General features: G+C 48.5%; 1 protein-coding gene across 3 annotated transcripts; it reads right to left on the bottom strand.

Moving 5' to 3' along the window:
- Window positions 1–589: 589 nt before the first annotated feature.
- LOC135290323 (TOG array regulator of axonemal microtubules protein 2-like) lies at window positions 590–25919 on the bottom strand. 3 transcript variants are annotated; one of them, XM_064404249.1, is made up of 22 exons: window positions 25738–25919; window positions 24851–24922; window positions 23039–23199; window positions 22562–22608; window positions 19946–20160; window positions 18941–19101; window positions 18460–18506; window positions 16786–16874; window positions 15685–15832; window positions 14432–14593; window positions 13573–13705; window positions 11821–11926; window positions 10852–11087; window positions 9685–9837; window positions 8419–8536; window positions 7925–7969; window positions 7352–7455; window positions 5769–5973; window positions 4381–4597; window positions 3212–3298; window positions 1372–1920; window positions 590–910 (listed from the first exon to the last, which is right to left on the bottom strand). In XM_064404249.1, the coding sequence occupies exons 1-21, from the start codon at window positions 25915–25917 to the stop codon at window positions 1685–1687; spliced, it is 2922 nt and encodes a 973-aa protein (XP_064260319.1). In that variant the 5' UTR covers window positions 25918–25919; the 3' UTR covers window positions 590–910; window positions 1372–1684. The 3 variants fall into 3 exon arrangements, with proteins under 3 accessions (XP_064260319.1, XP_064260320.1, XP_064260321.1); XM_064404250.1 differs by lacking the exon at window positions 9685–9837; XM_064404251.1 differs by lacking the exons at window positions 18460–18506; window positions 18941–19101; window positions 19946–20160 and having other exon boundaries at window positions 25738–25918.
- Window positions 25920–27402: the final 1483 nt, after the last annotated feature.

The following is a 27402-nucleotide window of genomic DNA, read 5'->3' as shown; positions in this document are numbered from 1 at the left end:
TTGGCCTCACAGTTCACTCATCCTTCTGCAAACAAGTTGCAAACAACAAAGTTGGACTGCTGGCCTGGGTAAATCTACATACAGATGACTTTTCCAAAGCAGTTCATCGTTTCCCAGTGAAATACACGACCTCTTCTTACCTATGTAATTGTGATTGAAGACACCTTTGAGCCAGCTCTGTGTGAGATTGTAAAGGAGCAAAGCTTTGCCATTTGGGCACACTTCTCTTTGTTTCTTTGCTCAGGCCTTTGGTGAGCACAGAACCCATCTAGGTAGAAAACTTTTGACCATACAGGGTCTTTTGGATCCATTGTCCCCCAAACATGTCAATGTGTGGCCCTGTTGTTATGACAAGTTAAAAACAGCAGCACAAGTGACACAAAGAAAACATGGCAAAAGAGCAAGAAGAGAGGCCCAGTGAAGAAAGGATGTGGTGAGACACTGGCTCATCGAGTGAGCTGCACTCCCATAATCCCCAGGCTAGGAGATCCTGGTCTCACATTCTTCTTTGGGTTTATTTAAATTTAATTGATTTATTTAGGTTTTTTTTAAATCATCAAAATAAAATATATATAATATTTAATCAAAATTTAAATATACAATCAAACACATTTATTCAAAACTATCAGAACATAGATACATCTGTAACTATGAAGCCTAAACCTATTCCAAAATCCTAACTCCTACTGCAGATGAATCTTATTGCAGATGAATCCTATTCTTGATGAATCCTATTCTTGATAATCCTAAAGCCTAAATCCTATTCTTGAAATATTCTTTGGACAGTCGGCATCTTCTTCCTGATCTTGGAGGAAAGAGCGCTTCTGGACTGGAGGCAAGGACTTTCTTGGTAAGGGAATATTGGAAATGTCCAGAGAAAACTTCTTGGAAAGACTGTAGCCGGTCTTATCTGTGGAGACAGAAAGTTTAACATAAAGCATCTGATGCTCTTTATTTCATGGGACAAATTCCTTGGAAGCTTCTAAACAGCTGCACAGGGAAACCTGCTCCTGCTGGCTGCAACTTGAAGCAGACCAGAGGAAAACCCTGCCCCACTTCCACAGAGCTGCCACAGGAACAGCCTGGCCTCTGGGCTGCCCTGGGACAGCAGGGAGCCCAGAGCCCTGTGCTCTCCAGCAATGGCTCAGCTGCACATGCACCCTGCTGCTGCTTTCCCTGCCCCACAGCTGAGCAGCCCTACAGCTCCACAGGGCACTGCCACCAGCTCAGCTCATTGCAGGGCACATGCAGGGCACAATGTGCACAGCCATTGTGCAATTCAAGCCAGTGTTCCCTGCCAATGTGCACAGCCTCTCTGGGCTGCCACAAGACCCTTCCTCCCAACAGAGAGCGGCCCAGCTCCCACCTCACCTCTGTGTGAGGCAGATCCATGCTTGGTCTTCACCTTGTCCTCAGTTTGCAGTTGCTTCAGGCTGATCCATGCTTAATCTTCACCTTTTCCTCTGTCTGGGTTCACTTGAGGCTGATCCATACTTCATCTTCACCTTGTCATCAGTCTGCTTGAGGCCCCCCATGTCATGATTAGGAAGGGCAATGCTGATAACAGAGTGGGGGCAGATGCACACCCTTCCTTAGTATTTTGTCATTTCTGGCACAGCTGAAAAGTCACATCCAGCGGTGTCCAGCTCAGAAATTTGTCCGCTTTCTGAAGAACATCAAACCGTTACCAGCCCAGAAGGCTGTTGAGGTTTTCCTGAACATGTGGAGGTGTGCTGTCAGCAAACTTAATGATCTGGCTGCCCAGTGCCTCGCAGAGGGCACAGGCCAGCTTGGTGACCACAGCGCAGACGTTGGCGCTTCGCACAGGCAGCGCCTTGTTCTCCAGGCAGGACCAGAGCACGGGCAGGGCGTAGCGCTCGACCGCTTCAGGGCTCCTGGCATGAGCCCATTCCACAAGCACTGCCGGGAGAGAGACACAGCTGCTTACCCACCAGCCTCCATGCAAACAGGGATCTACCTCTGCTCTTGCCTCGTGGAAGCCTCTTGGGCCAAGATCAGTGAAACAGCACACACAGCCCCACGACCCAGAAATGGGCAAAGCCGCTGATCATCCTTGAAACACAACCACCAGCCCCTCGGGACAAATATCTCCAACCAGAGCCTTGTACCTGTGGCAGACTTTGTACCTTTACTCAATTATTGCACAATTTCTTTCTGCATGAACAATGAATGAAACGTCAAATTGCCTACTATTTCCATTTACAAGTTGTCTAAAGCCACATAGAAGATTTGGAATTGCACCCTAGAGAGACAATTGAGAGATTTCTAATAAAAGCAATGATTCCATTTTTGTAACTTTGATGTCAAGGGCCAAAAGTCTAATCTGGCTCTCCCCTTTGCTCCGTGGCCCACAGCAAAGGGCAGTATTAGAACACACTTCAAAACTCCAGCCCACCAGAGATGGCTGCTACTTGACAGCTGGATGAGAACCACCAGAGACTAGCTGGTGTCTTTGGTGGAATGCTTTTGTGGCTTCCAACAAAGAGCTGTTTCAAACCTCAGGGTGTCTTGGAGAATTACCCAGACCCATTGCCCTGGCATTTGCCCTGGCACTTGAGCATCTCCACATTTTAATGACATTTCCCCTCCCAATGTTAATAGCATTTCATCTTACAACGTGCACTGAAATAGGGGCATAGAGAGAGAAAAAGGCTACACAGGGGACTGAAATTTAGCCAAAACACGAGGGTTTTCTCACATTGCCTGTGGAATCTGCTCTCTGCTCATTTTCTGAACTGAACTATACCAAACACAGACAAAAAGTGACTACCAACAGGCTCCTTGCATGGCAGATTTGGCTGAAAGATCAAAACCTGAAATGCTCAGAAGACCAGTCTTGTTTCCTGATCAGGCAAACTGTTATGTAGTAGCCATTTACTATTCTGTGGTGGAAGAAACTTCATTTCCTCTACGCTGTTAATCCACTAGCAGTCATCAACATTGAAAGAGCTCCTGAAAGTACCCAAAACCAATTTGGCTAAGCAGGAAAAGGGTTATGGTACCCATTCAAAAACTGGACTTCATTTGAGTTGAAATGCAATTAAAGACACTGGCCACTATGGGACTTGAGAAGGGCCCCAGTGAGAGCTCAGCACCTCCTGATGTGGAGGAGCTACTCTACTGTCTGTTCACTGGCATTCCCTGTAAATACTCCCTCGGAGACCTCTTGGCTTAGAAGGGGAGGCCGTACCTGTGATACGCTCTGTGACATCCAGCAGAGCTTGGCCACTCAGTTGTCTCCATTGGTGGCAGAGCTCTTTCATCAGTGATACGTCATCTACAAGTGAAACACACGTTTCTGTTCACTCTTCTGAGGGCATAGGAGAGAGGACAGTGGCGAGGGAAAGGACAGGGGCAACCCATTTTATACAATAAAGTCCATTTCTGCTGATTTTTGAATCCTTTTCTTCTTTCCTTCCAGCCTACTTGTCAGTGTTTAAAACACCAAAAGAAAAGCTCTCCTTTCACATTTGTAAATCCAAAGTTGTCTGCTCTACCAGGAGCTATGTTAAAACATTTCACATCAGGGTCCTCGAGAGTTCAGTCACATGGAAGCAGTGAAAAGGTTCTGCATCCCAGAGCCAAAAGGAAGAAGCCCATACTTGGGACACAGAAAAGCACTGAGTCAGGCAGTCCATGACTTCACAGAGCAGCTGAGGTGGAGAAAGTGGAAACTACCCTTGAAGACCTGCCTCTTCAACACTCCATTGTTCAGCCATATTCCCCCAGTGTGGCATTTTCAGAGCTGACATCAATCTGTGTGGCAGAAAAATTTACAGCTGCCCTTGCCTCTGTAGGTATTTGCCATTTCCTTCTTGTCCCATGCAAAACAACGTGTGGAACAAGGCATCATTGACAGATGGATTTTGACCCGTGTATTATAAAGAAATGAACTTGATGAATCCTATGGTCCCCTTTGAAAAAAGAAGACAAAGAAGAAAGGTGGAAAACAGGCAGCTACTGCCTATAATGTAGAGCCTTCCAGGTGGCTGCTGTGCAGAAGCTCTGATGGGCCGGTGTCCCTTCACACCTACAGCAAAGCTGTTCATTTGGCAAGTCAGACGGGGCCCAAGCAAACTCCAAAACCCCTTTGCCTCTGAATTGCAGCAAAGCTCTAGTCCAGGACTTGCTCTTCAGACCAGCAGCACAGAGCCAAGGGCTCCTGGGACTGTTGGGAAATGCTGCTGCACATTCCAGCCAGTTGGGGATGGTGCATAAGGACTGCACCTGCACAGCTTCTGGTGGGTGTCAGCTGGAGCATTCCACAGACAGCAACAGCTACCAAGGCACTCAGCGTTCTCTTGTGTCGGAGAGACAGAGACACAGGTGAGGAGAGTCCATGCCAGGGCTCAGCCTTACCTAAATGCACAACAGATTGGTCCAGAGCTGTCATAGCTGCAGCATGAACCCCAGGATCCTTTGAGTTTAGGTTCTTTGTTATGCCTTCAACCAAACGGATCATCAACGGGTTCATGGCATCCTGCAGCAGTCCTATGATTTCTGCCAGCGCCTCCAGCGCCTTCTGCTTCACTTTCTTATGTGTGTCACAGATTCTCAGGCCAAAATAATCAAAAATCTGTGAAGAGAACAAACAACATGAAAACTTGATTAATATGACCTTTTTTGAAGAGGCGATGTAGAAATGAGCACTCAGGAATCTGAAAGATGAAAGTGATCCTTTCTGTCAGGTCAGCCCTTGCTTGCACAATTTCACTGTTTTCCTGTGAGCCACTCACTGGAATGGTTGCACAACCTCATGCTGCTTGAAAGATTTTCATCTGTTTTTAAGATGTTTGGGTGGGGACAGAAAAATTCCTATGGTGTTTCTCTCCACCTATAAATCATTGAATCAATTCCATTTATTAATTCAAAAGACTACCTTTGCTTTACAAGTATGGAAGCAGATGTTTACAATGCCCATTTTTTTATACAGTTGCCTCAAGTGTTGAGGGCAGCTATGATTTTGCCTAAACTATGGCTGGAGGAGATCTAAGTTTTATTTTCTCTGTCTCAGAACCTGTGTCTGGAGAAGGGCAGGGCTCAGATCAACTCTTCCAGGATCCAGACCATTGCTCTGACTAACAGGTGGACTTGTGAAATATAATGTGCTGTACAGCTCTCATTCCAGCAGGTTCAGTCCCTTGACAGCCACATTATCAGGCACACTTTTCTGGAAAAAGGGGAAAAGCAGCTAGTGGGAGGAGAGCGGATGGATCTGTCCTTATTTGTTTTCTTCCTTTCCAAAGAGAAAAAAAGGCCCCCCAAGAAGGGTGAGCACCATCTTTACCAAGAGGAATAGGGACGAGGATGGAAATGAGTTTTACCTGTGCAAGACAAGATGGAGTTCACAGAAGTATCCTTTTAAAAACATTTTGTTTAAACCAATCCAACCTGATATTTCTCTTCCCCATGCAAACCCATTTTTTCTCTAGAAAATAATTGCCATGTCTTCAATGGCTCAATTCCCTCCACTTAACCCAACTGGGAGTAGGAGACAGCAGAGGTTACACCAGCAGAAAATTCTGCCATCATCTGATGAACAGCAGCAATAGGCACCTGCCAGACAAATACAGCTGGACTGAAATAACTTGTCCTGAAGCCTGGAGCTCAATTAATTTGTCTGGATAAGAAGGGCCAGTCTGTCCCAAACAGCCAGGATATAGTGCCAAGACACACTGAATTAACTTTACTTCTGCAGGCTTGGGAAAGGAGCTAAATGAAAGGAGCAATGAAGATATCTTACATACTTGGACAATGTTAGTGGAGATCAGCTGGGGTCTGGTTTTGGACAGGTCTAGGAGGAGTGCCACTCCTTCCATCCGTGTCTGGAACGCCTTGGCTTCCAGGAGATGGTAAAGCTTCTGGAGCAGCTCCCTTTCTTCCACAGATGCAGGTAATGTGACTTGGGCTCTTGCATGGTGTAGGTGGCGTCCATCAGTGGCTGACTTTGCCCTGGAAAACAAAGCCAAATTAGGATCTGTTTCTGATAATCCCTTCAGTTAATTGTGAGCCAAACATCTTGGGGAGCTTTCCTAATGATGTGGTTTCAAGCTAGAAAATCATGAGGCTCTGAAGTGAAGAACAACGTGGACCTCATGACAATCATTATGGGAAACAATCTGCAAGTCACATTCTCCCAGTGCTCACGCAGGAAAACCAAGGATGAGATGCATCTGATCTAGCTTCAGATGGCTTCTAAGACACACAGGCCACGTTGCTTTGTGGGGAAAGAGAGACACTGCTTCCAAGTTTAAATGCCTCCTCATACGGGACGTGTGTGTCTTACAATAAGGAAACTCATCACTCTGGAGAAGTGTCTCTACAACCAGGCATGACAATCTGCAAAAGTAGCTCAGATGCATCTGAACAGATGAACAGGGGCATAGCTAAATGATCCAGAAAATCAGTAACAGAGAGAAAAACAGAAATCAGACATCCCAGAACTACGCTCACATTTCATTTGCTTCCCTAGAAACTAGATGCACAGCGTAACAAACCCACTGGGAATAATCCTCTTGGATCAACCTGTCTCTTCCATGAGAATGGGAAGATGCTGGGTATGCTACTGAGGCATGTGGTCACTGTCTTGCCACTGCTGAGCATGACAGAGCTAAATAAATCCCCTCTGTTGTCAGAGGAGAACAGTACAAGTAGCTCTGCCACTGGCATGGCGAGACAGCAAGGACCAAATTCCTGTCTTAAATGCTGATTGCAGCACAGGGGGAAATAAACCAAACACGCTGTCCATCAAGCAAACTGTAGGAAGGACAGGAATCGCAAGACAAAAAGTCCACCTTGAGATACCTGTTGACCAAAATGGCTTAGGAATTGTCTTGGTCCTTACTACTCAAACTTGGTACTGCTGTTTGAGGGTAAGAAAACCAACAATCATCTAGACAAAACCTCATGGAAGGGAACTGCTTGTTTGAGGAATGGCATCCTGCCTCTAGACTGGGACTTCTCATTAAAACACCCATCTAAAAAGGACTCCACTTGGATGAAAAAAACCCTGGTTGAATTTACTTCTCTCAAGTGAGGCAGCAGAGACTTGGCCCTCTCTCCCAGCCTCCACAGCCCTGCCCTTGCCACTGCACTGGATCATCTGAACTGCAAGCAATGGGTGACTTTTTGTCGCCCAGTATTTGTGGAAAGCCCTCCAGAGAAACTGTGTTCAACACAATGCAGAAATAGATATTTTTTATCCTAGAGCATTTGTAGGGAAAGGAAACAATCTTTGGCACTGGTCATCTCAATCAGAAAGATGTGTCTGAGGAAGAGGCATGTGAAGCTTGTCATGGGCTTTGTCACATCTGGCAAAAGTGCTCAGTACCGTTTGCTAGGAGGCGATGTGGCCTGGGGCTTCTGGGAGCCATCATTCCTCTTCTTCACCGGCTCCTGCACAGGTGGGAGTTCAGCCTTGTTGTTTTCCATCCCCTACAGAGACACAGAGAAACCCCATCAATCTTTAGAATAGAACTAGGAAATTCCCTCTTTAAAACACCAGTTAGAACCAGGATCACTGCTACCAAGGCCTAGGGAAACATTTCCTAACTTACAGAAATAAACAGACCAGAGATTCAGTGATGCCAGCTCTTTGTTTTTGGTAGCCCAAGGCAGGTTATGGGTGCTACCAGACTGAGCTGCTGTCTAAAATCCCAAATTTATGAGTTTTGACCATAAATGGGAATTATGCAAACTGGTAGGCAATGAGTGGTCTTAAAGGAAGCAGCAGAAAAAATTGGACTCTTTGGGGGTTGGCCCATTGTGTTGGAAGTTGATTTGGTTCAACACTTACTCTCCCTGCCCCTGCACAAAGAAAAACTCCCTTCTGTAATGTAGATAAAAAGAATAAAATCCCTCCCAATCAAAGAAATGGTTTTCCACTGGATGCTGCTGAATTTACCAAGCTTCTTCCAGCTCCACAGGGCTTGACAGCAGGGCAGTATTCCTAAAAGACAGACAATGATTGTAGTAACTAGGATTGACTTGGACATCTTTTGTATATTTGGAAATTTTCTTGGTACTACTAAGAGACTTAGAGTCTCTTTTGCAAAGACTCTGTTATGTTCAGAAGCACTATTGTCACTTAATTGCTTTACTGAGGGCTGGGTAGGGAGAGTGCTGTGGGGGCTTACACATGAATGTAAACCCATTTTCTCCTCTCTCCCTTTCCTCTTTGTGACCCATATTCAAAGTATTCAAAACCCTACTTTTCCCCTAAGAATACAGTTCCTGTGTGGTCTGCAGAAGAACAGGCTGAGGATTAACAGCTCATTTTCAGGAATAAAATGATTCAGCAAAAGAGGAATGAGATACAGACACATTGGGTATGTTGGATCTCCTATTAGCAGTGGCAATACTTGCACAAAGGAGACATTTGTCCTGCCAAGCACTTACTTTCTTCTTAATTCTCTTCAGGATATCTTCCAGGTCATGCGTGGAAAGAGATTGTTCCAAAAGCTTTTTAAATTTTTGATTACTAAGCAACATCTTCACCATCTCCTGTCCATAATGCCTAAGGAAGGAAGGAAGGAAACAAAAGAAAAGTGAACAAAGGAAGAGTGTTAACAGAAGAAGCTGATACCTTAAACTCATCGGGTGCAATGTTTGCGTGAGAAGGCGTTACCTACACTCAGCAATAAGGGAGATTTACCTCACTTGACACTGCACAGTGCTGTCAGCTGAACACAAGAGGCAAGAGGAGAATGTGGGGCAACAGAAAAATACCATTTCTCTCTGAAACTGGGGGTGTGCTTCTGTGGGATCAAAGGACCCCAGGCAACAAGGGAAACACATCTGCTTTGTTGTCAGAGCCTATTAGCAGTGTTCTGCTGCCCTTGCACATCCATTTTCCTTTCTTTAACTGGCAGGGAAGCCAGGAGAAAACACCTCATCCTTGCTTTTGATTATTCTATACTATCTGTATACACATGGGCAGCTAGTTGCTCTGGTGTTCTTGGCAGCTATTAATGGGAATTTCATCATCAAAGGAAGGGGATTTTGGTGGCTTGGGGTGATTTTGCCACTAGGAAACCACAATTTTCTTCAAGAAGAAATTTGGAGGTCACTGAGCCAGAGAAAATAGCACTCTAGAAATCTGCAGAAGAGGTTTAGAAAGACTGAATACATTGGCTAAAGACCTCTAAAATATTTCTAGGGAAGTCTTAAGTTAATGAGAAACAGATGTTTGGGATCCTTCAGTGATGAACATTAGCCTACACTTGGCTTTCTCTTGTGCACCTAAGGCTAAAGAAAACTGTTGGACTGGCTAATCAGAGCTCTTGTGATCTCAGTAAAGAATCTCGCAAGTCACAGGGAGTTGGCAATGCTCCTTGCTGCCAACCTCAGGTTACCCAGTACAGTCATGTCCCCAGACAACCCAGAGCAGTGGTCACAGCACCAAGCCTGACAGAGCTCAAGAAGCGTTTGGACAATGCTCTCAGGCACGTGGAGTGACTCTTGGCCTGTCCTGCACATGGCCAGGAGCTGGACTGCATGACCCACATGGGTCCCCTCCAACTCTGCATATTCCATGATTCTGTGCCCCTTAGCCACACTGTGAGGTCACTTATTATTGCCTTGAGTTTCCACTCTTTCTGGTTTTAGCTTAAAGCCAAACACAAAACCGTTTTCCTGTTCTAGGAGGTGAAAGAAGATCATTACCTCATGTCCTTGTGACTGTCCTGAGCAAGTGTCCCTGCCACCTGTGCCAGCCTCTCAGCCCTGGGTGTGCCTGCAAGCTTCGTGACTCCCATTTTCTCCATCAAGGACAGGAGGAGTTCGGCCGTACACTTCCGTGCCGGGACGTAGCGGCTCCTGGGAAGGAGAGAGCAAACCCTGGGACACAGGGAGAAGGAGCAGCAGCAGCACAGGCCTTGACCACAGCCTGCTCCCTGTCCTTGCTGGGGGAAGGAGCCTGGCTTCTCCCTGCAGCTGCAGACACCTGTAGAAGGTTCTGTCCTTAGATAAACACAAAGTTAGCATTGTACAGAAGGGCTGTCTGCACGGAATAGGGAAGCATTCAGTCTCCCTGCACTATTGGATGCTCAATTTCTTTCCCGAAGTTTACTCGGAGAAAGATTAAAGTAATAGGTTACATATGAATTATTTAGAAATTAAGGACAATTCGTGCTGACCCATCAGAGGGCACCCACTACCCAGAGCTGCAGCAGGATGAGGCTCTTTCCACCCATTCATCCCCAAATCTGCAGACCCCTGAGAAAACACAAATGCAGAGAAAACACGCCGTGGGCCATGAAGTTGAGGAACACCCAGCAATGCAGCCTGTTTCTTTTGTAAAGCTTGGCAAGGGATACGTCTGAGTGTTTTACCCTATTCCAAAGCTGAGGAAAGGGTGGCAGTCAGTTTATCCAGCTTGTCCTATTCTAGAGACTGTCTCTTGGAAACTATCAGGCCCAGCACCAACACTTAAGGCAGCATTTGCTTCAGTTGTCACATGGCACTCAGCCAGTGAGGGTGCCTGGAAAGTGCTTCATCATCTCAGGGCTAACATGAAACATCAGTTTGAATAGAAAACACAGCTCTAAGGCCAGGACAGTCACACAAGTCTCCTTTTGGCAGGAGCTGCACCTGCTGTGCAGGCTATGCCACACCCAGCACATTCTCCCTGATGTGCTCCATGCCCCAGCAAGTACCCTCCTTATTTCTCAGAAAGGAGAAATGAGGTTGATCAGAGAATCATGTCACTGAGTCCACAGGAGATGCAGGATACAGGGCCCTTCCCTTCCACCATTCCCGTTCTCTCTGTCATCCCTTCCCTCACCCACACACTAGAAGGTCAAGAGTATCACAGAAAGAAGAAGAACCTACTTGACTCCATTGTCCATGAGAGCAGTCATTGCTCGTGTAGGAGTCACGTTCTCTACCATCATGCCCAGGCTCTGACAGGCTGCCTTCTGAATAAACTCTGGGGAATTCCGCAACATGTGGAGAAGGACTGCAGCAATCTGATCCACCTCGGAGTTCATGTCCTTCCCCAAGATCGCAAAGAGCTCTCCCAGAGTGACAATTGCAGAGCAGGACACGTTGGACCGGAGGTTGGTCACCTGGGGAAGTCATGAGGGGAAACATAAGCATCACCTTGCAAAGAAAACCAGTTTCCTTAGACAAGACTCCCAGGAAATCACAACACGTCCCACTGTGTATAAAAGCACAGTAGGAGCAGAAGAGCCCAAGCACAGAAAGGCACTTACTCTGGCACCACTTTCTGGCCACACACCTTCTTACTGCAGGCATGAAAAATAGGCTTCACTAAAGTGTTCCACTTAACCCTTCTATAATGTCTACTGCTTTGATTTTAGGCCCTTTTATTTGAAAAACATAGAAGCAAAATAAAGAAACCATATGCTTTCAAACCATAAAGGCACAAGGCATAAAGATAAAACAGTCAGATGCTCCTGTTCAAAAAAGCAACACCTGTAGTTGAAGCACCCAGGCAGAAAACAGAAAACACAGGCTCAGGTCTACAGACTCATTTGCAGTGTTCAATTACAGCTTGGGCAGAGATTGGGAATCTGGCATATCATGGCATTAGTGTCTCTTTTCTGCCTTGCATTATAATGGTACCTCACTCACAGACAAGTGTCAGATACCCGACCTGCCAGTAAATACAGCTACATGTACACACAGATCATACAGATGGCTGACAGACATTAGAAATAGAAGGTCTAAAACCAGAATGAAGGCAGTCCCTGAGCACACATGGAGATGAACAAGCACATATTCTACTCTACAAGCCGTGTATCAAGTATGGGGGACAATTCAGAGCAATGTTCTCACCTCACTGGTAACTGCCAAGCAAATCTCACGAAGTCGACAGAGCAGGACTTCTGAATGGGACTCAGCCAGCAGTGTGATGTTCAAGAGTCCCTTCTTCTTCTGTTCCCTGAAAGGCAAGTACAAAAAAGATTGATTTTTCTCTCTACCCAAGCACTTGGCAGCACCCTTTGAAATCACCAGGCTGGCAGCTCAGTCAAAGCATGGCAGGTGCTTTTCAAGGAGTACTTAATGAAATCGTGGAACACATTGCCACAGGATGCTGTGGCTGTCAAAAGCGTACACAAATCCAAGAGGCAAAGAGAGGGCTTTCAGAGTCTTCATTTGTGACCTTTCTGAAAATCTCTGCTATTAAGTCCCTCTGTCATCACTGCTTCCTAGAAGCTGTGAGGCCAGGCCATGCTGCTGGTTCTTGTCACCTCCCTGTACCTGTCCCTGAGACACAGTCCCATTGGGCTGTTACTGGGACATTTTCCTTCTTTGGCAGCCCCAGCAGGCAGTTCAGCACTGAGAGTCTGCACTGGCACTCTAGAGCTGAGTTTCCACTCTACAATTGAGGCCTGTGTGTCACCCACTCCACCTCACAAAAAAGCAGCAGGATGTCCCAGAAGATTAAGATTCCACCCCTGGGCAAGAACTGTTAAAACTCTGGCTTTTCCCAGAACACTCCGACCTAAAACAATGCCCACAACAGCAAAATGTTATTGAAAAGGGGCAAACAACTCCATCTCTCAGCACTTGCTTTGTGCAGGCCCTCAGCTACAGGAAGGTGTGTGAGGCATCAGAGCTGCAGCCAGGGCTGGCAACTGATCCCATGGGCACCCCTGAGTGTCATCAGGACCCCCACACCTGCAGAAGCTCTCTGCACCTCCCAGGGCATCAAAGAGAAATGGGGAAGAGAAAGCAGAAGAGAAAGGGCAAAGCAAAGAAGACTGCACAAGGAGATGCAACGTGGCTAATTTTTCATGCTGTGAAATTTTTCATTCCCTGTGAGAATGAAGCATCCACCAGTGAGTGGATGCTAACCCAGACATCAAAAAGACAACCAATATCACCTAACATTTGGAAGGGTATCACCTCTGGGCCTCCTTCTGTCTGTGTAGAGTTTTGGGACACATTGTGAGTATTGACAAAACATCTCAAGCCTGTATGATTCCTTGAGAAGGAAAAGTTGAATTGCAAAAGTGCAAGATTCCCAGAGGATTTTATTTCTCTTTCCTTCTCTTCTGCCATGAGCCCTTCAGGAGTAATGGTAGGCAGAAGGACTTGAAGGCACAACTCAGTCCATTTCTCAAAAAGAGGAGCTGCCTGGAGCACCTTCTGGGACTCACATGCAGGAGTCCCTGCCATTGCTGTCAGCAGTGGGAGCAGAGAGGAATCTTACTCAGTCCCACTGGGCCAGTGGCCCAAGGCACCCAAATCTCTACACTCAAAACTGCTGCCATCCTGCTTCTGCCTTCAGCCAGCAAAGCATCTCGTCCCACAGCTTTCTCTCTTCCCTCAGCATTTCCTTTGCAGCTCCATGGTGCAGCAGCCAAAGCCAGGAAACAGCATGGACCTGCTGCAGTTGGAGCAGTGCTGCAGAGCAAGGCCAAGAAAAGGCTGCTCTCCACTCTTTATCCTCTCACAGCTCCACAGAGGTTTCAGCAGTGCCCTTTGGCCCTCTGGGCTCTCGGGGCTCAGAATCACCAGCAAGACTCTCTTCTGACCGACCTTAACGCCAAGAGGGACACAGAGTGATGGGGCCTTTCTTACCAGTCATCGCTGCCCAGCAAGGACAGTGCCTCCTGCAAGGCCTGCTGTGGGTCCGAAAAGGCTCTGTCCTTCTGCCTGTGCCCACGGAGCGGCTCCTCTCGGCGCAGGGCACCAGTGGCTGTCTGCGAGGTCTCTGCAAGGACAGGGTCGGCCATGGGCGCTGCAGGCCCGGGCAAGGCACCCGCCATGGAGCGGCCTGCAGCCCATCTCCCAGCCAGGGTTCCCTGTGGCACACACTGCCACTGGGGCACAGACTTCCCTGCTCTCTGGATCCTGGGGCTCCCTGCTTTCTCTCAGCCTCCCCAGCAGGGCACAGCTCCAGGCTAAACCTGACAATTGCCCCACAGCCCCAGCTCCAAGTGCCACAGGTACCACAGCCAGCGGCAGGTTCCTGAGGCCGCAGAGCTCCCACTCCCTGCCAGGCAGTGCCAACAGCAGGACTGGCCAGCCCAGGAGGGAACCCCTCAGGTGCCCCTCTTGTCTCAGCACTCTGATTTCCCACAGCCCTGAGGACAGGAGGTCTCGGCAAATCCCTGAGGAGAGACCTGCAGCTGCCTCGTGACAGCACCAAGCCAAGCCTGAAGAACCCAGCCCTGCTGGGCCCAGCTCAGTCCCCAGGGAGCAACAACCAGGGAACAGCCACACCTGACCCTTCACACCTGACAGTGCCTCTGTTTCCATTGACTTCAAATATTCTAGACTACCAAGCTGGAGTAACTCCAAAGTAGATTTGCTGTTCATTCTTAGAACAGACTATGGACCCAAGATCCCGGCTGTGCTGGCTGAGGCAGGAGGCAGTTTGTGCTCCTTTTGCAAGGACAAACCCCTGCAGGAAAATGCTGCCACGGAGCAGGCTTACCTGAGGAGCTGCATGGGAAGCTGCCATCTCCAGGGAGGGTGGGCGTACTGGGCTGTAAGGGCACCGTGTCCTGCTTTCTCACGACCGTTTTCTTCATGGCGCTACCAGGGTCTTTTCTCTGTACACTGGGAGCTGTGCCATTGATAGGTGGTAGGCTGAAGCCTGCAGGCACCAAAGAGGAGCTTGTAAGTGGAGAGTGCTGGACGGGGTGACGATGGAAAAGGCCAGAGAAGTTGCTAGAGCTGGGTAACATTCTTTGTTGTCCCAAAGAACTTCAAGTATAACAATGGCACACTAACATGGGACAGTGATCACAGAATCCCAGAGGAGTTTGGGCTGGAAGGCACCTTTAACCAGCATCTATCCAACCCCTGTGAGCAGGGACATTGTCTAGATCAGGTTTCTCAGAGCCCTACGTAAACTGGCCCTGAACACCTTCAAGGATAGACCAACAACAGCTTCCCTTGGCAAATCCTGCCAGCTTTTCATCCCCTTCATTTAAAAAAAAAATCTCCTTAATATCTAATGTAAATCTGCCCTCTTCTAGTTTAAAAGCAAACTGCAGTGACACTTCTCCTAAGAAACAAAGAAAACCCAGTATTGCTTTGCTTTTGTTCTCCTGTTCCAGAGGCAGGCAGGGAAGTTACCAAAGTGCAGATAGCCTGGTGTGATGCCCTCGGGCTGAGTGCTGCCCCTGAGGGCCCCGCTGCCGCCCTCGGGCAGCGCTCACGGCCCTGCAGGCTGAGCCCCTCTGCCAGGATTCAGTGGGGAACGCTGCTTGCTCCTGGAGCTACAACAGAAGCACTGCCTGGGGCTTCAGCACAGCTCTACAGCGCCAGCTCCTCAGCAGGGAGCAGCAGGAGAAGGATCTCTGGTGTTTTCATCAGAAGGAATGGAATTTTGTTCCTTCCAGGTTGCAGCCTGGTTGAAAAAGATCCTTTTGGCCTCACCTTCCCTGGAGGCTGCTCTCCAGGAGAGAGTCTGAAGCCCCAGTGTACTTTGCAAGACAGAATTTTCTACTCTGAAAGACTTTACAAGTGGAGGTGGGAAGCTAATATTCTGTTACTGACTCAATGAGGCCATGGGCAAGACACTTCATGTCTCTCTGTTTTTCTTTGGGAAACAGAATTAAATCCTAATGCAAGCTTCTTACTCAGATGCAAGCAGAACAGCCCCCTCAGTCTGATTGCAACATTGTGCAAAGGGCAAGCAAGTGGTCAAAAAGGACCACTACAAGTGTAGCCACCACTTACTTGCTTCAGCTGCATCCCCAGGCTCAAATGTCTCTGGAGGAAGCTGCAAGGATTTTTCATTTTGTCTCCTCTTCATCTCTTCCATCAAAATTTCCATTTTCTTCAGCTCCAAGTTCTCTTTAGCCAACCTGCACAATTCAGCGTGGGTCTAGGTGCAATGGAAACACATCACAGACTGTAAGCAGAGACACACCAACAGACACAACATCTCATCAGGAGCACAGAGTGCACAGAGTGCCATAGTCTTCCATGCAGCTCCATATCCATTCCAATAGTTTCAGAGGAATGTCTCCCATGCTCACCTTGGCAATTACACAGAGTGAGGTGGAACACACTTCACTGCCACAACCTCACACTGCTGCAACTGCAACCTATGTCAGGAAGCCCTGCTTGAAGCATGAAAGTCATAGGAGTGCTCCAAGACAGATGAAGAGCTCACATGACAGTGAGCAGGCAGTGCAGTTCCTACAGGCCATGGCAGAAGAATGAAAACCATGTGCAATACCCAGCAAGGAGGGGGAATGGCTGTTGCTTAACACTCATGGCCAGGAATTGCAGCTGTTTCTCACTTCCTGGCTTCTGAAGGACTCAGCTCTGAAGGACTTGGTCTCTGGGGCCAGCAGACCAAAAGGAAGAGTCTTGTGAAAACAAGTTGCACAAACGCTGATGTTAATGAGCAGAAAACTTGAGAATGAGAGGGCTGTGAGATACAGCCACAAAGGTAACCAGGAAAAAGCAAACTCTCCCATTTTAGTTTGCAGCCTTGCTTACACTCAATATTAGAGTCTTTGCTTCTCTGCATCCAAGGATGCACTTCTCCCACATTCACTGATGTCTAGCATGATCTGCCATTCCGAACTTCTCTAAACCAGCCTTTGCACATAAAGAATGCTTCTGGTGTGACCTTAGCACCATCTCCAAACCAGTCACCTTGGCACTACTGGAAATAGCCAAGCAATTGCTCTGTAGCTGTCAAATACATTCCCAAGAGAATCCCCATCCCCCAAGGAGTGGAAGATTATGATTTTCAGTGGCATTTTGGGCCAAGCACTAAACAGCCACTGGAAAGGAAGTCTGCTCATCCCTGTTCTTATCCCTTACCTTTCCAAAGCTGTCCCTCCGCTCTTTGTCACTCCTAAGACCAGGACTGCTGGGATGATCTGTCTCCTTGGCCTGACTCAGTGAGAGGCCTGGGAATGGAAGCAAAGGTTCCTGTAAATCTCTGGCACCACGTGTTGGAGGCAAAAGAAGCTTAGCTTTCCTCATGAGATGTGCCCAGTATTCTGCAATCCTGTATTTGCAGGGAACAAAGTTCTCATCCAAAAGTTCCACTTTTGCTCTCCTTCCTCGTTCCAGGGGTTTATTCTCTGCTTTCTTTTCAGCAGAGACATCCAAACCCAAATAAACATTACCTAGCTCAAAATAATTTTGATCTTGGCTGATATTGACAATTCAAAATGTCCTTAATAGAAATAGCTGATGGCCGGTCATTCTGAAACACTCCCCAACAGAGCTGGTAGAACTAGGAGAACTAATTCTCCTAGTTTCACAGAGGATAAAATCATGTAGCAGTCAAGCACTATGAGAGATATACCTGTCTTAAAACTGGATTCTATCACCCTGCAGAATGATTGGGTCAGTAACAAAAGAAAGACCAGAAAGGATGAATGAGAGAAGTGATTTATAGTCCAGAATTAATCCAGAAAAAATGTCATTTACTTACTGAGGACTACCACTCCCTAGCTGCAGTAAGCATTGCAGTTGCATATACAAAATTAAGGAGTCATTCCAAAGGTGCCATACTCAGGATGTGGCAGAACAAACCCTGAGCAAAGGGACCAGGTGATCTGATCCCTCTTTCTGCATCAGCAGAATCAGTTCTCCAAGTCTCATCTCTCCTATCATTACACAACCAGAGATGCCAAAGGAACTACAACAGTGTCATTGAGGCTTACAGCTGGAAAGCAGTGGATGACCCAGAGGTGCCAGAGACTGCATTTTGTCTGGCACAATTCCACTTGTCAGGGATCAGGCAAGGCAGGGACAGGGACAAGGCAGGAGGCATCTCCTCCCCAGCCTCAGCCTGCAGCACTGACACAGGCACAGACAGCCGGGGAAGAGATTTGTCATTGGGAACCTGCCACAGGTGGCTTTGGGCTTGTGCTGTCAGAGGATGACAAACTCACACCCTGCCTAGGCTACAACCATTTGGAAGTCTCCTTCTCCTTCACTGGAAAATTCAAAAGGACTTTCATCATAGGAGGTATCCCTATTCCTTACAGTGCAAAACAAGGAATAACCAAGTGCAGACCAAAAATCCATGAATCTCCATCAAATCTCAAAGGGTTCAGACCAGAAACTACCTCAAGGAATGGTTTACTCCTTCAAAAGCAGGAGGAAGGAGTGGAAACATTTCTCATTTCATACTAAATTCCTTCATTTTCTACTCTAATTTTGACACAAAAAAGCCTGCAGGGAGATAAAACGCATGAACAAGAAGGAGAGGAATGTTTTCTTTTCCTGAACAGCACATCCAGGAGCCAAGGTACCCCTCCAGCTCCTGCCATTCAGCATTTCACACTGGAGGAATTTTCACTGCAACACCAGAGAACACTCCCAGTCATTGGGCTCTGGGAGAGTCCACTGAGCCCATCAAGAAAATGAAATTAATTTAAAGATATCTTTAAATGAATGTGTTTTATCCAAGCTTTCCAAGTGTCACCTCTGAGTCAAGATCCCAATGATCATTTTAGGATAGATATGCCCTGTACCCACCTGCATGCTCCGGGGTCTTCTCTTGGCTTCTGCTGCTGGGTCTTGCCCTGGAGAAAATGGAAGACAAAAAAACATATGAGGAGCTAGAAGGAGATGGGAGGAAATGAGTGTACCATGCAAGGAGGCAAAGCTTCTTAGCATGGTCACTGTGATGAAGGAAGAATTGCAACCCCTAAACCCAAATATGATTCATTGTCCTTAAGCTTTCAGTTCCTGGAGTCACACAGAACTGGCCAAGCTCTGGCTGAAATAACAGCCAAGTCCAGCTGGGGACCCATCCTGAGACACTTTGAAGCCCTGCCTCCTCTTCCCCAGCACCACCTCTGCTCTTAGGGCATTGCTCTTGGGTTTGACATTGGATGGGCAAAATGTGGAATACTCAGAGGTTTGCCTAAATACATGGGAGACTGTGCCAAATCACCACAGGAGATGGCAAGAGTGAGGTGAAGAGAACACTGGAGCAGCAGACACTTTGGCTTACCTCATCTCCTGGGACTCCTGCAAATCCATCTGGAGAGAGCTGTGTACAGACCCAGCAGCACTGCCCACAGGGGGAATTCCTGCCTTGCGCAGAGGAGGAATCAAAGATTTTCCCACTGATCTCTTCTTCATTTCCCCACCAGTGGAGCACAGCAAGGAGGTCTGGAAAGAGTAGAACACAGTGCTCAGATCAACCATCCACACTTGCCCCCTTTGATGCCTCAAGAATTTTATCAATGCTCTTAACTGGGACCTGGAAGGAAAAGTCAAACTGATGCAGCAGCTTGGCACAGGATGGGGAATGCAAAGCGAAATGGGAGAGACCATGTCCCACATTTCTGAGCTCTCCCCACCTTCTCACTTCCCTGCAAATGCAACTACATTCCCAGCTGGGGTCCATACGTTTGACATCAAGGTGTTCTGGGGTGCCACTGCCTCCCCTGGCCTTTTGGATGCCATGGCAGTGGGTTTAGATCACTGTTCTCTCCCTGCCCCTAATGTGTCTCACAGCCAGTGCTGATCTCCAGCCAAATCCCCACAAAACCATTCTGCAGCATGTCCAAACCTGCTTGTCTCAAGCCCCTCATTTCTGCTGCTGCTGCCCTTCCCTCCTACACTTCCCCAGCAGCCTTGCAGCCCAGATGCTGCTGCTGAGCTCTCGGGATGCTCGCTGCTCTCCAGCTCCCACACATCCATCATCTCAGCCTCACTGCCATTCAGGGAGTTCAGCAGAGCTCCCTGCCCTGCTGCTCTCTGCAAGGTCTCTGCCTGCCCAACTTGCTCCAGGGCCCCCATGCCCGGGCCAGGAATGGGGGAGGAGGCAGCAGGGGCAGATGCCCACCCATGCTTAGTATCCCATCATTTCTGGCCCCGCTAGAGAGCCAAGCCAGGACCTGTTCAAAATTCAGTGAAAGGGTCAATTCCTGTCAGGGAAGAGATCTCAGTGCTCTGCTGACAGCACATGAAATGAAAATTTAGCACAAAGGACTTAGCTTGGTCTCCTTACCTCTCTTCCTTTTCCCTCTGCTCTGAGCTCCTGGCTTTTTCTACTCTCCTCATCCCAGACATTGCCAGCATTCCCAGTCTCCTGCTCTCCGCTGCACATCTTGCTTGGCGTGGCAGAAGGAGAGCTCCTCTGGATGGGAGGCAACGGCTTGGAGGGAAGGAGCATCGAGGGACTTGCCAGGGAAAACCTCTTGGCAAGAGGGTAGCCAGTCAGAGCTGCAAAGTGGAGACACAAAATATAAGAGAGTCCACAAAGTAAATCTAAATCATCTGAAGCTCCATATTTCATGGGACCAATTCCTTGGAAGCTTCTAAATAGCTGCACAGGGAAACATGCTACTGCCACCAGCAGCTTGAAGCAGACCAGAGGGAAAACCCTGCCCCACTTCCACAGAGCTGCTACAGGAACAGCCTGGCCTCTGGGCTGCCCTGGGACAGCAGGGAGCCCAGAGCCCTGTGCTCTCCAGCCATGGCTCAGCTGCACATGCACCCTGCTGCTGCTCTCCCTGCCCCACAGCTGAGCAGCCCTACAGCTCCACGGGGCACTGCCAGCAGCACAGCTCATTGCAGGGGCACATGCAGGCCACAGCTGTTCCCTGCCAATGTGCACAGCCTCTCTGGGCTGCCACAAGACCCTTCCTCCCAACACAGAGCGGCCCAGCTCCCATCTCACCTCTGTGTGAGGCTGAGCCACGCTCACAAGGGAACAAGTGAGTTCGGTGAACTCCCACCTTTACAATCAATCCATCTAATGGGTGAGGCATGCAAGGGGTGTTTTCATTATTCAGAAGATCTCTCTGCTTTTATTTTTCATGGAACTACCATCACTAGAATTCCTTTGAAATGTATGGAGCTGGAAAACCAGGAGAGAAAGCTTCTACAACTTTGCTTATGTGTTGTTCATTACCCATCCACTACTTTGAAATCCCTTTCCTTCTAAACTGTGGGCAACCCACAGTGGTCAACAGAATTTGACAATTACAACTCAGAAGTAATTGCTTTCCAAGTTAGTGTTCACGGCCTTTGTTTCTGTAACTCCCACTCAGTTCTGGGTTGGGTTTTATTGCTTCATTGCTTTTCTTTCTCTTCACAACAGAGGAAGTGCTGGCACATGAACAATGGCACCTCATGTTGGAAGAAGCTTTGCAATCCAGGTTACATGACCCCAGTACTCAAGGAGTCTGCATTTGCAGGGTATAAACTGGCCATTCAATTGGAAATTGCCACTTTTACTGTGCTTCATTGCTCCATGGGTCTTTCTCCCTGCTTTCTTACATACAGACAACAACCAACCAACATAAAACCCAACAACAACATAAACATGATCTGCCACAACACATTTCTTATCTTGGCTAATACTGCCAATTTAAATTTTTCTGAATGGGAAGAGTGGAGGGCAGGTGATTCTGAAATGCCCTCCAAGAGAGCTCTTAGAAGTAAGAGAACTAATTTTTTACATTATTTCACAAAGGGGAAAATACTGAGGCAGCCAAGCAATACAAGATGAACACATCTTTTAAAACTGGATACTTTCAGCTGGTATATTGCTCTGAGAGAGCAAAAATATCACCTGCTTACAGAGCAATACTGGTCACTTGATGCATTAAGCATTGCAGGTGCATACCAGCAATGAAGGAGTCATTCCAAAGGGGCCATACCCAGCATTTGGCAGAACTAACCCTGAGCAAAGGGACCAGGGGATCTGATCCCTCTTTCTGAATCATTTCTCCAAGTCTCATCTCTCCTATCATTACATGTCCATAGATGCCAAAGGAACAACAACAGTGTCAATGAGCCCTACACCTTGAAAGCATTGCCGGACATAGATGTGCCAGAGACTGCATTTTGTCTGGCACAATTCCACTTGTCAGGGATCAGGCAAGGCAAGGACAGGGACAGAGGCATCTCCTCCCCAGCCTCAGCCTGCAGCACTGACACAGGCACAGACAGCCAGGGAAGAGATTTGTCATTGGGAACCTGCCATAGGTGGCTTTGGCCTTATGCTGTCAGAGGATGACAAACTCACACCCTGCCTAGGCTGCAGCCATTTGGAAGTCTTCTTCTCCTTCACTGGAAAATTCAAAAGGACTTTCCATCATAAGAGATTTCCCAATTCTTCCCAGAGCAAAACCATGAATAACCCAGTGCCGAACCAATATCCATGAATCTCCTTAAAATCTAAAAGTGTTAAGACCACAAACTACCTCAAGGAATGGTTTTCTCTTTCAAAAGCAGGAGGAAGGAATGGGAACATTTCTCATTTCATGCTAAATGCCTTCTTTTTCTACTCTAATTTTGACACAAGAAAGGCTGCAGGGCCATAAAAGGCACATGCAGCGTGGAGCGGAAATGTTTTCTTTTTTGCACTGCAGTTCCAGAATCCCAAGGTACCACTCAAGCTCTTGCCACTCAACACTTCACACTGGAAGAATTTTCACTGCACTACCAGAGAACACACCCAGGGACTGGGCTCTGGGAGAGTCCACTGAGACCATCAAGGAATTGAAATTAATTTAAAGACTTTTTTTAAAGAATGCGTTTTAACCAACCTTTCCAAGTGTCAACTCTGAGTCAAATTCCCAATGGTCATTTTAGGACAGACGTGCCCTGTACATACCTGCATGCTCTGGGGTCTTCTCCTGGCTTCTGCTGCTGGGTCTTGGCCTGGAGAAAATGGAAGACAAAAAAACATATGAGGAGCTAGAAGGAGAAGGGAGGGAATGGGCATACCATGAAAGAGGCATGGTCACTGTGACGAAGGAGGAATTGCAACACATAAACCCAAGAGGATGCAAAGATGATGCATTGTCCTTAAGCTTTCAGTTCCTGGAGTCACACAGAACTGGCCAAGCTCTGGCTGAAATAACAGCCAAGTCCAGCTGGGGACCCATCCTGAGACACTTTGAAGGCCTGCCTCCTCTTCCCCAGCACCACCTCTGCTCTTGGGGCATTGCTCTTGGGTTTGACATTGGATGGGCAAAATGCGGAATATTCAGAGGTTTGCCTAAATACATGGGAGACTGTGCCAAATCACCACAGGAGATGGCAAGAGTGAGGTGAAGAGCACACTGGAGCAGCAGACACCTTGGCTTACCTCATCTCCTGGGACTCCTGCAATTCCATCTGGGGAGAGCTGTGCACAGACCCAGCAGCACTGCCCACAGGGGGAATTCCTGCCTTGCGCAGACGGGGAATCAAAGATTTTCCCAATTGTCTCTTCTTCATTTCCCCGCCAGTGGAGCATAGCAAGGAGGTCTGGAAACAGTAGAACACAGTGCTCAGATCAACCATCCACACTTGCCCCCTTTGATGCCTCAAGAATTTTATCAATGCTCTTAACTGGGACCTGGAAGGAAAAGTCAAACTGATGCAGCAGCTTGGCTGTGGATTGGGAATGCAAAGGGAACTGGACAGGGAGAGACCATGTCCCACATTTCCAAGCACTCCCCACCTTCTCACTTCCCTGGAAATGCGACTACATTCCCAGCTGGCATCCATACGTTTGACATCAAGGTGTTCTGAGGTGCCACTGCCTCCCCTGGCCTTTTGGATGCCATGGCAGTGGGTTTAGATCACTGTTCTCTCCCTGCCCCTAAGGTGTCTCACAGCCAGTACTGATCTCCAGCCAAATCCCCACAAAGCCATTCTGCAGCATGTCCAAACCTGCTTGTCTCAAGCCCCTCATTCCTGCTGCTGCTGCCCTTCCCTCCTACACTTCCCCAGCAGCCTTGGAGCCCAGATGCTGCTGCTGAGCTCTCGGGATGCTTGCTGCTCTCCAGCTCCCACACATCCATCATCTCAGCCTCACTGCCATTCAGGGAGTTCAGCAGAGCTCCCTGCCCTGCTGCTCTCTGCAAGGTCTCTGCCTGCCCAACTTGCTCCAGGGCCCCCATGCCACGGCCAGGAATGGGGGAGGAGGCAGCAGGGGCAGATGTACACCCATGCTTAGTATCCCATCATTTCTGGCCCAGCTAAAGAGCCAAGCCAGGACCTGTTCAAAGTTCACTGAAAGGGTCAGTTCCTGTCAGGGAAAAGGTCTCAGAGCTCTGCTGTGTCCTGGGTTGACTATATGATGCTTTTATCCCCAATGGTCTTGTTCTGTTTATACCGAGTAATAAGTTTTACACCTTTAAGACTCTCTTCCAGACAGTGAAGAGGGGAGGGAAGAAGCGCGCAGTTTGTTTTCAGACTGCTCTCACTCCTCCACATTCCTGCTCCTGGACTGTGTTGTCTGCGGATGGACAGACAGCCGGACAGAGCTCCTTTTCCCCTTTTTTTCTGCTTTTAGTTAGTTTTAGCTAGCTGAGGCAAAGAAGATCCCTGGACTGTGATTTTTTTCCTTTTTTCTTGGACCTGTTCAAGCCTGCTCTGGACTGAACACCCAGAAGAGCACCGGCAGCTCCACCTGTGGCCCCCTGGCCGGGCCTGGGCCGCGGCGTTTCCAGCACCAGAGACTGGTCAAAGACTGAGTGAGCCGAGCTGCAACCCGGGGAGGGGACTGTTCTGAGTTTGCTTTCTTTGGAGCAGTGAGAAGTTTTATTGTTTAATATTGTTTGGGTTCTATTGTTTAATAAACAGGTTTCTTTCCACTTTTTCTCCAAGGAGATATTTTCTCCCGAACCGGTTAGAGGGGGGAGGGGCAATTGAATCTGCTTTTGTAGAGAAGCCCCTTTGGGGGTTATCTCCCAAACTTGCCCTAAACCAGGACACAATGCCACCCAGACAGACAGTGCCCAGGGAAGCAGTGCCCATAAGGAGCCCAGAGGAGTCCAAAACAGCACACAAACTCTCTTTCCACACTCTGTGCCTCTTGACTGCCTCTGCTTGGTAGCTTTTCTTCTTCAGCTTGCATGACGGCAATTTCCCCCTTCATCTCAAGCAGCCTTTTCTCCTGCTCCCTCTGTACCTCTGCCAGGAAGTTTGCCCGTTCCTCCAGCTGCTTCCGTGCCTCCACATGCTGCTCTTCCAGTTGTCTCTCCTGATGAGGGGAAGAGACAATTCCTGATGAAGTCCAAGCAATGCTCCCCATAGAGAGAAATGGAAGCTTCATCCCTCCAACAACCCCCCCACCTGGAAAGTGCACATGAGTCATGACTTTGTGCCCTCCAGCAATGCTGTTCTAACCCAAAATGTAGAGGGAGTGTCAGCAGCTGGAAGGAAGGAGATGCCACCTTCCTTCCCTGCTCTCATGGCTGCCTGTTTTCTGGCCCCTCTCTCCTCAGCATTTCTGCCTGTTCTCAGAGGCTCTGTGCTCACATTCCCCCTGCCCTTTGATCAAGGAAGAGCTGCACATGGACTGCAGGATGAGGATGAGGCCAGCGCCTCAATGATCCAGTCACAAGGCAGGCCACCAGCTGAAATACCAGCAACACGGGGCCTCTTGCATATGATTCAGGCCCAAAGACATCTGTCCACCATGGGAGGACTGAAAGCAAGGAAGCCAGTTGCTGGGACTGCAGTTGGCAGCAAGGTCAGCAGCCGCCTGCTGCATGGCACAAGGCTGTGGGGAAGATCCTGCCCCTTCGCTGCCATGCTTTGGGTGGCGACCACCCAGCCTCCTGGGGAACTTGGCTCATGCCCATCCTCAACCTGTGCATGCATATACTGTCCCAGCATTGTCCTCTGGCTCTTCACAGGCCTTCAAGTATGAGCCCTTGAAGGCCCCTGCTGCCTGGCCCAGCAACGTCTGGCCTACAGCAGATGCTTGCGGCCATGTCACATACTCAGGCTGCTCTTCTGCTGAGACAGCCCACCAAACCTGCCTGAAATCTTCAGGGGCCTCTTGTTTCTTACCAGTTCTTGCACGAGATTCCTATTTTCCTCTTCCTGGGCAGAGTGCCAGAGTCTCAGAGCCTTGCAGCACTGCTCTTGTGCCCAGCGGAGCTGTTCAGCCATGTCTTCACATCGCTGCTGGCTGAGAGCTCTTACAGCCAGCAGCTCACGACGAAGGCCCCTCACATCCTCTGCAAACATGACACACAGCAGCAGTCAGACACTCCACAAGCAGAGCAATCTGCTGGCCTTAAGCCCTTCCAGTTTCAGGCAAGGAGGGACCTGCCCTCAGCTGCTTCACTGCTCAGAAGCCCTGGGCACAGAGCTGCCTTCACAGCCACTGCACTGGGCAGGGCCATCAGCAGAAACAAAGCACACCAGGCTCTCACCCAGTATCACCTCCTTGGCCTGCCTGGCCCTGTGCACATGGGCTTCCACACGGCTCCTGGCCATCTCCAGCTCCCATATGTGCTGCTGTGCCTCCAGCAGGCTGCTTTGCAGGCTCTCCTTCTCTGACCTACAAGGCGTGAAGATGAAGAGCAATTGCTCCTGGCACACAGGGGCAGCTCCTCCAGTAAGATGTGCCTTAAGATCCCTACACCTTAGTTTGCAAAATGGCTTGCATGGAAACTCAGATACAGCAGGACTATTTTGCCACTTTACATAGCAAATCAGGCCCCTCCAGGTGACTGGGCAGCCTTTCCTCATGACCTAGCTCAGCCCAGTTTGGTCTCATCAGCCAAAGCTGAAAAGGCTGTTGCCTGACCTATCACACATGGGTGTGCCCACCAAGTATCTGCAAAGGGACAAAAACCCAGCCTCTGCTCACAGCCCTGAGCTCATCAGCACTTCCACTTTTTAAAGGTGCAGGACAGAACAGGGCTCTCCTGGCTGACTCCTCAATGCTTCATGCCATTCATAGTGGACGTGTAGGTACTTTGTTGGCCAGGCACTCTCTAAGTAAAAAGGACTAAAGGAATTCAGCAAACCATATAGCAAAACCTCTGGCTTCTAGCAGCATGAGTAGGAAACCAGAAGTAGGTTTCTATCTGCACAAGAACTCTCTAGGAGGAGGGACAGATATCTGGCCAATTAAATGACTGGAATTGGATGAACAAGACCACTTGCTACCTTTATTTTTGGCTAACTAAGCCAGCAGTGCCCAAATATCTGGGCACTCTTTAAAAAGGAAGAAGGACCAGCCAAATAGATCCTTGACAGGGTACAGAGGTGGCTGGACAAGTGGGTAAGAATCAGTGCTCAGCAAGAATCCCCAGACACTGTCAAGAAGTCACAAGACCTTTCCCTTCTGCTGCTGCTGCTCTTTGTAAGCAGTTCTAGGTTCTGCACCATCCTTCACAAGAGTCAGCTCTACAGGCTCTCAAGATTTTCAGCGTGACCCTCCAGCTTCACCTGAAGCGTCAGCACCCTACTCACAACATTCACATCTAAGAGCCTTGAATTCCAAAAATCCCATGTCAAACAACTTGGCATGGAAAGACTGATGGTCAGATGCACTGAAGGAGAAAGCAAAACCAGAGGGAAACTTCTGGTTTCAGCAAACATCTGCACAGTGTCCCTGGTCCTCAATTCAGTGCCAAGTTGGCTTGCTTTGCACTTGTCACAGGAATGTGCAAGGGGTCCCAAGCAGGCACCCAAAAAAAGCTTTGAGAGCTTGGGCTGGCA

The sequence above is a fragment of the Passer domesticus genome, chromosome Z (assembly GCF_036417665.1).
Source record: "Passer domesticus isolate bPasDom1 chromosome Z, bPasDom1.hap1, whole genome shotgun sequence".
In the NCBI taxonomy this organism is placed as follows: domain Eukaryota; kingdom Metazoa; phylum Chordata; class Aves; order Passeriformes; family Passeridae; genus Passer; species Passer domesticus.
This window is presented reverse-complemented; position numbering and strand designations above follow the sequence as displayed.

Coding starts and splice junctions, on each gene's coding strand:
- LOC135290323 (XM_064404249.1), bottom strand. CDS start 25,917: ATGTTTGCAGAGGATGTGAGGGGCCTTCGTCGTGAGCTGCTGGCTGTA. Junction 24,923..25,737: donor GGAATCTCGTGCAAGAACTG/GTAAGAAACAAG, acceptor TCCCCTCATCAG/GAGAGACAACTGGAAGAGCA. Junction 20,161..22,561: donor GAAGACCCCAGAGCATGCAG/GTATGTACAGGG, acceptor TCCACTTTGCAG/CTCTGACTGGCTACCCTCTT.